General features: G+C 45.0%; 1 protein-coding gene across 9 annotated transcripts in view; it reads right to left on the reverse strand.

Moving 5' to 3' along the window:
* The window catches only part of IGF2BP3 (insulin like growth factor 2 mRNA binding protein 3), a 102,927-nt gene that overhangs the window by 23,790 nt on the left and 65,847 nt on the right, over positions 1-13,290 (reverse strand). For 6 of the 9 annotated variants that reach the window (XM_072650923.1, XM_072650922.1, XM_072650926.1 and 3 more), the window contains 3 exons: positions 8,042-8,329; positions 3,590-3,724; positions 774-896 (listed from right to left, as the gene is read on the reverse strand). In XM_072650923.1, coding sequence (XP_072507024.1) covers positions 774-896; positions 3,590-3,724; positions 8,042-8,329 — 546 coding nt within the window. Of the gene's footprint in view, positions 1-773; positions 897-996; positions 1,051-3,589; positions 3,725-8,041; positions 8,330-13,290 lie in introns of all 9 variants that reach the window. The other 3 variants (XM_072650921.1, XM_072650920.1, XM_072650919.1) reach the window with 1 other exon arrangement.

The following is a 13,290-nucleotide window of genomic DNA, read 5'->3' on the forward strand; positions in this document are numbered from 1 at the left end:
TTCAAATCCCACATTTCCAATGCTTTACTGACTGTGTGACTGGAGACAAGTTGTTAAACCTTTCTGAGTCTCAAAGTAAAGAGGAGTTGTGATCCTAACAGGTAGATAAAGATCTCATAGAAAAAATAAAGGCAGAGGAATTACATAGATATGTCAGTTACTGATTATCCTCTCCCCTTTTCCTTTACATTAGGGCAAAAAAAATTTCACGTATTCCATCCCCCAAAAAAACAATTAAAAAAAAAAGTTGTTGATTTTCCATTTAACTTCTCTCAGGCAACAAGGGCCAGAGACCCTGTAGGGCTGGAAAGAACTTTAGTGATACATGTAGTCTAAATCTCTCATTTTATTGTTGAAGAAACTGAGACCCAGAGAGTGTATTTGCCCAGAGTCACACAGGTGGTAACTTGCATACAGGATTTGAACGCAGGTCCTCAGCCTCCAGATCCAGTCTTCTTTCCACTACTGCAAGCCATGTTGCCTTAGCAACCCCTTAACCAACATGGAAATGCAGCATTTAATCCTTGTTCCTCCACTGGAAACATACAACACCTCCAGTGGGGGCCACAGAAGGATATATGCTTGTGGATGGTAGATGATTTGGAAGAATGAGAGTGAACATATTTATTAAGTACACAGACAGGACGCAGGAGAGAAGTAACTCAAATTGAAGTGAGTTGGCTCTGCTGAATAAAATTCTGTTAATGGTGGTTTGGGCTCCCATGACATTCCAAGATATCTGAGTCCAAATCTTAAGCTAGTGCAATACTTACGGCGAAATGGTGATCTTCGTATCAGTATCCTGCTCGATTTTCTTCAGGTTCCTTCCTTCCTTCCCAATCAGTCGGCCAACAAAGTTGTTATGAGCCAAAATCTTCAAAGGAATTTCGTCGGTGCTGCAAGACCGAAATACATCAGAAACTCAAGGCAGGGGGGGAGGGGAAATTTTAATAAAAATATAATATTCACTCATTCAGCAAACATCTGAGTGCCTACTATGTGCGAGGCATTGCACTAAGCGCGGTCCGAGATGAAATACCATGGAAGTGCCTGTTAGAAATAGAGGAATAATTTATAATTAGAGGTGATGGTACTGGACGGGATTTAAGACTGGAGTTCTAGCCCCAGTTCTGTCACTGAAGGGCTGAATCCTGGGCAGTTCCCTTCCCTTCTCGGGGTCATATTTTCCTTATCTATGAAAATAACTCTGGGTTCAACAAGACGATCTTTAAAGAACCTTTTCCGTTTCCAGCATTCTGTTATAAAAACCAAGAGCCACTTTTTAAAAATTGGTGACATGAATAAACAAGTCCAACAGCCTTGTTCTTTGGAAACTCTTGACCCAAATTACCTGCTCTCTAACCTCCAGAGAGCAGCATCCTATTGCAAAACCTGCAGACACTAAGCTAGCTAACACTGCTTTGTGATGCCAAGCTGATGAGTAATAGCATGACTTACTCTGAAAGAGGGGCTCACACTGGTGAAAGCATCTTTACATGGGATTTTTAATAGGAAAAAATGAGGCAGTATCAGAGAGCTGCTGCTCTGGGATATGGCAAATCCTTGTTAAAGGCAGTCCCCAATCAAATGGGCCCCTTTTCACAAGTGTCCTCCTCACCTGGGTAAACATTTCTATGGGAAAATGTGCTCCTAGTTCCCATGCTATGTAGGTTTGGTCTTTCTGCCACCCCACAAAATTCTATATATCAGCACAGAAGGCCCTTGGCCCCATCCACACTTCCCTCACAGGGGAGTGAGAACAAGATACACACACATACCTCCTCCCCAAGCTCCTAGCCACCAGTTCTGGATCCCACAGGGAATATAGGTCATGGATTGGAAGAGAGGAGAAATAGAGGCATTGGGTTGATCAGGTGACATTAAGTCAGTCCCTTTTTCTATGACTTCCAGGCAGCTATTTCCAATGCTAGCAGCTGCTGAGTCCTCCCAGGGCTTCTCTTGGATTCTAGTAAAGAGATTTAATCTCTGGACATTCTCTTAAGAGCATAGGCATTAAGGGAGATGGGAATCGAAAGAGTAGGAAATACAACTTGGACAGGAACAATGAAGCTCCTGAGCAATTTGAGGGATTCTTCTTATCCCCAAATGAGCCTTTTCACTCTTATTTTCTTGGATGGTCAGCAGGCATCAAGGCCAGGGATTGAAAGGTAGAGGTCTAGGAGGATAAGAAAGAAACCTAGGTTGGAGAGACACTGCTGAAAGTCTCCCCTCTTTCCCTCTTCATTCCCACTCAAGATATCTATTGGAGATAGAGACATCTGAATCACAAGGGTGCCCACTGCCCCTGGCAAGAGAGCATTCTGCCTACTTCTCACATGGATTCATTTTTAGAAAATCAAATTTTGATGTATGATTGATGACAATCATAGGGGAAGGTGGGATTTAAAAGAGAAGAAAAGGTTTCATTCAGAATTCCTTTTGACAACGTAAAAGATCAAGCAAGACTTTGGTCACCAACCTGCAAGAATGCGCATTCACTGTGCAAAAAACTAAGTCATGAGCCCAGCTATGTAACTGAAGCATAACAGGTAGAATTAATAAGCAAGTTAACAGCATGAAGGCTCTAAGTTCCCACTGGCCCCTAATTTGTAGGTCGTGGAAAAAGAGACTGACATTTTAGGACTTTAGTTCAGGGGAACTTTCTGCACTGATATTCCTGCAATGGGGAAGAGATGTTCTCTTTTGTCTCAGTCATCGAGGAAAATGAGGAAAAACGCAGGGATCAGTTACATCTCTTTAGCTGGAGCTGGGTCATCACACAAATGCCCCCTGGCACTCAAGGTTTTGAACTGAAAATAACAAACCCATCAGGAACAGCCATTACAGCCTTCTAGTGCCAACCAGGCAGCTGAGAAACAGAGAGTTCCCACAAGAGCCTCTTAAGGCTCATCAGCCCCCAGAAGATTGATTGCCAAGGTCTAAAACTCAAGAGACACAAAAACCACCCTGAAATCAATAGGTGCTTTTCTTCCAAGTTGCTCAAAACACTCCTAGTCCCATTTCCTTCCTCCTCAAGTCAGATGGCCCAGAGGTGTTTGGTGAATGCTGAATGACATTCCGGAAGCTCTTCCAGGATTACAGAGAACATGATGTGCATCACCGCATGTGAATCAAATAACCACCCTGTCAGGAAGGTACTCACTAGTATGATCATCAGCCCCATTTTACAGATGAAGAACCTGGGGCTCTGAGAGGAGAAGAGACTTGCTCATGACTACACAGGGAGTATGTGTCAGAGGCCAGATTTGAATCCAGAGCTCCCTGCCCCCAAGCCTAGTGTTCTATTCACTAGGGACACTGCTGAGCAGCTGTGTAGCCACACCCAGGGGCACTCACTGGAAGGCACTGTGCTCAGATCAATGGACCTCAGTTTCCCAACCAAGGTAACAGAAGTGCCAGAAACACTTGTCTCCCACAGCTAAGGCTGTTGGTGGCACATGTAGACATGATACCTTTCACTCCTTAGCATTTTGGCAGAGTTCTGTTTAAACAGATCCCCAAGAAAGCATCACTGAACAATAAAGGCTAAACTAGAAACCCTCCTCCCCAGGCAATGCCTTTTACTCACAATTTCGTATCCTGGGCTTCCTTCTGCATGATCTCCATGATAATCTTGCAAGCAGTTGAACAGCCTTCAGGAGAAGCATGGATAGTAATCGGCTTCTCAGACGCACCGGCATTTTCCTTGCGATGAATATCAATTCTTTCAGTGAGAATGGGAAAAAGAGGTGGGAAGAAGGTTAGCCTCCAAAGAGCCTATCTTCTTGGGTTGGTCCAGCCTCACAAACCACCCCCCAATTTCTGAGCCAAACCAAGTGGGGGCAGAGAGTGGGGCAAGTCACTCCATCCCTCAAAGTGTCAACTCTTGATTATCCCCATGGGGCATCTCTCCATTTCTGGTGACCTCTTCATGTGAATCTGAATCCCAGCAGAATGTCCGTCAACAATCTAAAATGTTTCTGGGCCATCTTTCAGTGCTGCCCATGTGGATGGTAGGGGCTCAAGGATTGTCAATTTATTGTCATCCTCATTTCAGCAAAATGCCAGTGGAAAAGTAGTCTGCTACCCAGAAGTCTTACAGAGTTGAGCAAAGGCAGACAAGAAGAAATTAGAGGATCGTGGATTTAGAGCTAGAAGGAATCTCTGAGGCCATCTAGTTGAGCTCCTGCATTCTTAAGAGATGAAGAAACTGGGACCCAAAGAAGTGAAGTCGACTTGCTTAAGGTCATACAGGTGGGAAGCTGCAGAACCAGGTTTTGAACCCAGGTCCTCTGTCTCCAAAGACAGTGTTCCTTCCACTGTCCCACGGTGATCGTGCCACTGCTCTCCCCCTTCCAGGGCAGATGATCAAGAGTTGACCATGCATTTAGTGCGAACACTTCTCAGGTTATCCTCAGAATTATCCAATTCCAAGCACACGCACACACACACAGAAATGTTAAGGGATTTATAGTCTCTGTAGCAGAAAGGACCACTACTCAGGAGTAACACTCAGGAGCAAAGGCACAAATGTCGTCCTTGGGTACAAGACAAGGGCTTACAAACTTCTTCTAAGTATCACAAGCCCCTCCCCTCCCCACCTTGGCTTTCCGATGTTTCCCCACCCATCATGCCACACCCATTCTTTACCTTGACCATATCTCTGAGAGAGTCCTTCCCACCACCACCACCACAGACAACAGCTCTCTAGGGCGTTAGGCACAGGCAGCAGCTACCATCCAAGCAGTCCCTGAAAAGCCTGGGGGGGGGGGGGCATGAAAGGAGGGTGCCCCTGCCCTCAAAGGGGCATGGCAAGGGAGTTTTGGAAGGGGTGGGGAGTAGCTGAAGGATAAAGGCACTGTCTCCACAAAATTATCACTGGGGTTGTGAAATGCATATTGCCATGAGGGCTGCACTCCAGCTCTGATTTCTAAAAGCTCAGATTACAGATATAGAGCTGGAAAAGACCTCTCAGCTCTGCTCTAACCACCTTCTCTTACAGATGAGGAAACTGAGGCCTAGAGAGATTGACTTGCCCAATATCACAGAAATAAGCAACTGGAGATGAGATACCAGACTCCAAATACAGTCATCCTCCTGTTGTACCACATCACCTCCTTAAGTTTCCTCCTTTTCCCCACTTGGACCTCCCTTCAGCAAAAGGAGGTGGGGGAGAGCTCAGCCAAACCTGGGCTCTCACACGGCTCTTCTCCAAGCTTCTACTCAGAGATCTCCTTGATGAGGGGACAATGCCAGAGCATTGGGTGCCCCTTTCGTAGAGTGGGACAGTCCCAGAGGAGGTAGCTAAACTTGCAAACAGACTCTCTTTCATCTTGCAATACCCGAGCTGGTGCAGGCACAACTGGAACTAAAGCTGGGAAACTGACAAGCCAGCCATGGGCGCTTCATTTTATCCCCAAATGCATTACATCAACTGGGGGAAGTCAGCTGCCCTTATCTTCTCTCCTTCTCTCAGGCTGGCAACAGCTGGGCAGGCTCTTGCAAAGCCCGTTTGGCTCCTAGGAGTAGTAAAGGCCGTGCCCTTTTGGGGATAATGGAATGATGCCTCAGAGGCAGTCCACACCTGCACCCCACCTCCCTGCCAAAGACCCAGAAGCCACCAGGGTCATCTTGGCAACAGCACAGCAGCGAATGCAAACCACAGTTCTGTCACTGGTTTTCTCTCATTGAACAGCATGGCCAACTGGGGCTACACAGACATCAAGAGAATCTTGCCTACAATGGGGCTAGCCATTGGGAAGGAAGAAGGCCTGGATAGGGCCCAGTAGGATCTCAATTCCCAAGGCTTCCATTCTTCTCCAGAACCACATTTTTCCAAAAGCTCCTTATTTGTAAAGAGATGCCAACAGTCTCTTTCCGTCTATCCCCATCCATCTTACTTTACACATCAGATCTCTTGGGGGAGGAGGGAATGTTGCTTTGCTGATTAGGGCAGCCCTCTGAGGCCACTTCATAAAGTGTGCCCATCAAATTATGATGAGTTTCTGTAGCCAAAGATAATTAAATCCATTGGCAAGGAGCAGCAGAGCATCTGATGGAACAAGCCCACCACCTCCTCTTGGATTCTATCACCCAACTTCCTGCCCCGACCCCCATGGCATACAACAAATTTGTACTGCAGAATTGAAAACATGGTAGACCAGAATCCACAGCTATACCCCACTGGGTAAGTCAATGGGTGGTCTTACAAGAAACACCCAAATTTGGCACATGGTGAAGAAGGGGAAACCAGCTAGAAAGTGACTGTGGTGAGTTAAGTGATGCAGCGCACTCTGAAAAATAAAGCTGGATAGAGGTGGGGAGTAGGGAGAGGAAGAGATAACAAATGGGTCAAGAGGCTCATGGGACCCTAGAAGAAGTGGTAGGGCTTAGCTATGCTCTTGGGTTACAGGTTCCCATCCCTCCCAGACCATGCCTGCTTTCTATTAGATTATGGCCATCAGCTGGTTCCAGTGCTACTTGAGTCTGCATACAGGCAAAGCATTCTCACCTTCTGCAAAAAAACATTTCAAGAGGGGGTCCTCCTTCTACCACCCCCTCCCACAAACTAACTTGTCACTCCACTCCCCACTCCCATTCTTCAGTAGGTTTTCTCCAAGGAAATCTGTCCCCTTTTCCTCTGAATAGGGACAGCAGGTTCATATTGGCCAGTGAAGCCTAAGTTAAATCCATAAAGCAGGGCATCAATTGTTCATGCCCAGCACTTCATTCTGATGAAGAAGATCATCGGAAATTGTCTGGAGATACCATCCTGCTACAAGAATGCAGTGAAAGAGGGAAGCCTGTTCCACTACCAAGGACAGCTACTTTTTCACTACTGCTTATTGGCTAGAAGGCAGCTGGATGCATCCAGTCAGCAACAAATATGGGAGCTGGCAGAGAAGGGAGAGGGATGACGCTTGAAGTTTTCCTTTTGTAGCAAGATGCCTGTGATGAGCCCGCTGAGCTCACTGAAAAGTCTGCTCAGTTTTGGTTTTCAATAGAAAACAGAAGTTATCATGAACTTAAATGCTTTCATGGCTCATGTTATTTCCTACCACCCTGGCACCTTTGGGTCTAGTGCCTCTGGCTGGCAGCACAAGGCTTCCCCCACTTTGACCTTTCAGAGTCATTAAGCAAGTCCTAGGTAGGATCCCCTTGAAAATATGCTGGGGGTGGGGCACAGATTGTCCCTAAAATCATTTCCCCATCCCCTCTCTTACTCAGGACTTTATATCTCTTAAACATACCAAATAATATCTTTATGTGAAACCATGTCATACAGAACTGATCAAATGATTTAAAATATGTAAAGGGGAACTGAAATATACTGTATATAATTCTGTTTTCCTACTTTTAACACATTTCAGTCCCGTCCCCTCCTTAATTCCATGGCTTCCAAATTCTTAAATATTTTCCATTTCTAATGGTCCAGCAGCCACCAATCTAGAAGTAGCAACATTGAGACAAACGGGAAGGTTGCTCTTGTTGGCCTTCTCTTTTGGATAAGTGTGAGCTGCTGCGCTAAGTCCAGGTTATCCATGAAGGCCCAGCCAGCCTGACAAAAGGCGGACTGCTGGAGGCCACTAATGAAGCTGAGATGTAGGTGGCAGATTGGCCCCTGGAAAGGGCTATGAGATAGAAAAGGCCCAGGCCAGGTCAACCCTGGAAAACACGAGGGAAGGAAGGTAAGAAAACGCTGTAGAGGGTGTCTGCAGACTGATGGAATCCTTTCTAGCTGCTTTACCAGCAGGCTGGGAGCCAAGAGGGAAGAGAGGAAGTTTGTTGGCAAGTTGAGTTTTCCATGTTCATTTCAATTCCAAGGGGAAGGACAACTCCTCTGCAATCCCCTTTGAGATCAAGATTGCAGTCTTAAGACTCCATAAAGCCAAGCCAGAGACACTAACAAGAGACCATCCTCAGACAGAGACAGAAAGTGCTAGGGGGCACTCCTCCCATCCCCACCCTAGACCCTGCTGATGTGATTTGATGGAACACATGTAAAAATTCTTGCAATGTCGCTGACACACAAGCCACTTACTTAGACTGCGTCTGCTTGGTGATGTTCCGAATGGTGGCACCTTCCTTCCCAATAATTGCTCCAACAAATTGAGTTGGGACCAGCATACGAAGAGGAATATCATTCTGGTGGTTCTGCCCTGCAGCTCCTCCTGGGGATCCCTGTCTCTGCGGTCCCCTATGACCGTAACCACGGCGAGTCGGCATGACAGGAGAGTTCGGCCCAGGAACGTCAGCCAACTCATCCGGGATATAGGCAACTTTCAGGGTGTATCCCTCTAGCTGAAAGCCATTCAGCTTCTCAATCGCACTGATACACCACAAATGGACATGGCAAGGTGGGGGAGAAAAGAAAGGAGAAAAAACAAGCCATAAGTTAAGTTTAATGGTCAAGGACCAAAAAACTTAAGGATTTTTATTGCAAAATTCTACGAAAAAGACATACAAAGGAACTCCAAACTTGAGGGTTTTTTGCTGTCATTCATTTAAACAGGGCAAAATAGGGGTGGGGGTGGAGGAGAGAGAACCAACACCTAACAAGAAATACAAAGACATGCTTTATTCCAAGTGCTCATATCAGTAGTGCCAGAGAACTGTAATTCAAAAGTGGGGCGTTGCTTCCTCTTATCAAAGCAGTTGACAAATCCTCTGATCTTTACTGAAATGATGTCATCCATCCCCGAGATTGGACAAACTGACCACCCTGTTGATAACCCACTCTAGAGTGATCTTGGGATCAGACACAGTCTATCCTTGGACACTGTAATGAAAGCCTCAAGCCTCGCTAGCTTCCTTTCTGTTTTACTGGCCTAGGCTGAGAGAGCCCAGCAGAAGAACTAGTGATTTTTGCACCAGGGCTAAACAGGACGGAACATATTATCAAATTAATTTGTAAAAAATATGTTCATCAAGAGGGATTAGTTACTGTCCTGGGGGTCCATTTGATTTCAACTAAGATCATTTGTTTCTTTGCTAATAAGTATACATGCTACATTTTTGTAGTCTCTCAATTTGCAACCCCATTTGAGCCTAGGTTGTTCAATCCTTGTTACGACTCTGGAACCCAAAGCCAGTCCCTGAGGGGGAGAATTTAGTGTATGAGGTCCAAGATATCCCTGAGAAAATATGCTTGGGACATCACAGGAACATTTCTTTACTTGCTAACAGTGAAGTGTATTAAGTAAAAAGACTTGAGTTTAACCTATAGGTGATCTTTCTAATTCCACACCAGTTATCATCTGGGTCAGCAACAATCAAGGAAGAGCCAGAAAATTAAGTCAGGAATGAGTGGGCAAGGCTAGTCTCCAAAGAGGTCGCCAGCTATTCTGCCCCTCACCCTTACCCTGGCTTTTTTTCACCTATTTGATATAACTCAAACATCTGAGAGAAGCCCAAGAAAATGCCTGTGTACCAAGTCCAAGAAAGGCAAGTGGGAATAAAAGTCGAGTTAGAACGAAGCACTTGAAACAGCGATCACACCACGACACATACTCACAAAAAGCAAACATGAAACCCCAATCACTACAACACGGCCCCAACAGTGCTTCATGCGATAGCCATGCAGATACATTGCCCACAGTTCATTTTCCTCTGTTACACCATTAGAACAGAGAGACAAGGATAGGGACCAGACCTGTAATTTCCCTGGTATAGAGAAATCCCAGGTGAGGAAACACCCTCTGCCAATACAAGTCACCACCTGCTCTGCACATTCAATCCTGAAAATGCTGCATGGAGCACTACAAGATGAGTTGTCTTTCTCCATGACACATAGCCAGGCTGTGTCAGAGGCAGGGTTTGAACCCAGAGTTTTCTGTCTCCCAATTCACTACATTAGGCTGCCTCTTTCTCTAGAACTAGACCAACACAACAAGCATCTCCAACAAAGCAATGCAATCTAACCCTAAATGAAGACGCCGATGTCTTCCCAATGAGGTGCCGAGGAGTTCCAAGGGGGTTCAGGTCTTCCCGCTGATTCACTCTGCCGAGCTGGGCCTTGGAATTATACCAGAAGGCCCAACGGGGCAAAGTAGATCAGAAGTAAGAAGGTGGTCGAAGCGATGGTGGCAGTTCTTCAGGAGCAAAGCAGACTGTGGCTGAGTGTGGTGCTGGACTTACTAATCCTAGACTGCTAAATATTTCACTTAGAATAAAAAGTTAAGGGGGACGGGGGGCATGTAGGAAGTGTCACCAACATTTGTTAGCCCTTGTGGGGCAGGCATCAGAAACATGCATCTCAGAAAGCCAGGTCTCAGAAGCAAGCAAAGATAACATGCACGTCCAGATGAGGAGGGCCCTGAGATTGCCTCCTCCTTCTCCCTTCATTACCCATGGATGTGACTGTTTTCAATTTCTCCTTGGGGAGCAACTGGTCCTCCTTCCAACTCAACCAAATGCTCCTGTAGAAAATGCCACACCTCAACTAAGTTGGAGGGGGGCACCTCTAACAAGAACTCATAATGAACACCATTACTAACCATCACACAGGTGAGTCGGAAGGGAGAGGAGATGGCATTCTTGACAAAGCAACCATCAGTCCTCAAAATAACATTAAGCTCTCTTTGAAAGAGGCTAGAAAAGAAATAGTACATGAAGGTGTTCCTCTAGGAGGCATCTGACTGATAAAGGCCACAGTTATGGCTCTGTCAAAGAGAGGAAAGGTCAGGGAGGTTCTACCAACACCCTGTCCTACTATCCCAACTTGGAAGTTGGGTGCTATTTGCTTCACCAGCTCGTAGTCCTCTGAGGGCGAGTCGATTCCAAGCGTGATGAGTATTTCCAATATTACATATATGTGTGCGTGTGTGTGTGCTTGTATAAACATGCAAACACACATACACACACATAAAGATAAATATGGCTCAGATCAACCTTCGTGGGTAAAGCGAGGCTCTCCTGTCAGGCTAGATGAAGGAGAAAGCATATTTATCACAAAATCACAGGATCCCAAAGCTGAAAAAAGGGCAAGAGCAGCCATCTGTTCCAACCTGAGGCCAAACAATCATTGTCTCTACAATATCTCCTTCTGAGCTAGGTGAGTAAACAGTTATTCACACATCACCAAGCTCCTGTGGAGCGATAGATCTGAGCAAGGCATTGGAACATCAAGAAATTCAGTCAATTTGTGAAATTTGACAGATAAATTGTCAACCCTTATTGTGTGCCTGCTTTTAAAAGCTTTTTCTTTTGGGGGGAGAAGAAAAATCAGCTCACATTGCAGAATTTCATATAACCTCAGTTCTGAAAGCACACGGATCCAGTGTAAAAAACTGTTCTGGTACCAGGAGCAATAAACTCCAGGGAAAGGACATTGTTCCTCTTCTACCCTCTCCCTCCCTTAAAAAACACCCAAAATTCAACTAGGTTAGAAGCAGCCTCTAAAACAGGGAAAGGATTTGAGTGAGCAGGCATCAGCAATCAGTAAACTATTTCTATACCCAAAGCAGACCAATGGGAGACAGGGTCATTCCTCCATAATCCCATGGTGGCCCAAAGGGAAGCATGCATGTGGCCAGCTTTAGCTGACAAGCTAACTCTGTAGTACATCAGAGTCAAAGATTGAGGCTGAGTTTCTGAATGTGAAGAAAAGTAGCTGAAATTTAAGTTTAAGCAAGCTGGATGTTCAGTCAGTTAAGTGACTTAGCAAGATTTGCTGCTATGCCCAAGAAGTGTTAGTAGTCAGCTCTTTAGGAAAATCATGTGACTTTTCCAAGCACATCAGGTTAGTCAGGAATTGACACATACATGAAATAACATGACATTTCGGGTTAGCCTCTGTTGGCCAATATAACTGACACTGAAATAAGGCTTCACATTTGCTTTTATCTTTTGATCCTCACAACAACCCTGTGAGGTAGGTATTTCAGCTAACTGACCATGAGGCAAGAATGGTTATCCACTAGGGAGATTATCCCATTTCCCATAATCTCATTCTCTGCTCTTGGATGATTTTACTGCACATTAGGAGAAGGAAAGCTATCAGTTGTGCTCTTTTTTTTGATATTCTGATAAAAGGTGGATTTGTTTGTCTTTTTGTTTTTTAAATAGCACCTTTCAGAGTGGAAAGAGGTCTTTGAGCTCATCTAGTTAAACCTCTTCAGTAAAGAAAATGGCACCAGATGAAATGACTTAGTTTAGGTCCCAAAGAAAAGAGAGAGTGACATGACAAGATGACCCCAGCTCATATCTAGATGGTGCTTGAAGGTTTGCAAAGCACTTTGCACACATCATACGAACATTTTCAATAGAGTCAAGTAGAAGGACAATTCTAGAACCTTCCATGTCATATACTCTTAGCAACCAATCTAACGCAACATGGGAGCCAGAACCAAACCACAGGCTAGGAAGGATGACAACCCCATTCTCTTCAAGAGGCTGCCATTGCCCTGTCATTTACAGAATTTGACATGTCATCTGTTTTTACATTAGGTAGAAACAGGCAGAGAATTTGATGACAATGTCTCATTTGAGCACTAAAGGTCAGACGCAGGCTTGGAAGCCACTGTCCCCTACTCTGAGCAGCCCTTGCTTGGTCTTTGAGTTATTTTGTTTTCTTTTTCAGTTCTCAGTAATCACCTAAACTGGTCCCTACTGGATTTCATCTTATTTTATCAGAATCATTTCTTGAAATTATCAAAGATGATCTTGCATTTCAGCATCATCTGTGTAACTCATGAGGACACTACATATTCCTTCATCTAAGATATTGATTAAAATTTTAATTAATAGCCACAGAATATTCCAGAGGGTCTTGAGGTTGATGCCATTTCATTGACCACTCCTCTTTAGGTATGAACCTGAAGCCAGCTGTTCACCTCTGTAACAGTGGACAGCCAGGACCACATACTTTTGAATCATTGATGAGAACATTAGGTAGAGCCCTTCCTGAAATGGAATCTCATCAATCAGCTCCTTCCTGTCTAGGTGGCCTGTCACCATCACAGATGGAAACTAGGGGGGACATCATTTGAGAGATGTGGGATGTTGGCTTTCCTCCTGAGTATTCAGGTGATTGGTTACTGGTCTTCAAATCCTGCTATATAGCCACATGAAAGCAAACGTTGTGAGGTTGGCTCCCCAGTCCCCTTTATTGAAGAGGAAGGCAACATCTTTGCCTTTCTGATGACCAGGAGATATCTCTAAGGTAATGTCAGAAAACAACCTCTAGATCCTAAGATACATGTCGTCAATTCTTAAGTATGGAAAAATACTCAGCTCTTTTTATAACATGGCTTCCCAATCACAGGATCATAGATTTAGAGCTAGGACTGC

This window comes from Notamacropus eugenii, chromosome 3 (assembly GCF_028372415.1).
Source record: "Notamacropus eugenii isolate mMacEug1 chromosome 3, mMacEug1.pri_v2, whole genome shotgun sequence".
Classification (NCBI taxonomy): domain Eukaryota; kingdom Metazoa; phylum Chordata; class Mammalia; order Diprotodontia; family Macropodidae; genus Notamacropus; species Notamacropus eugenii.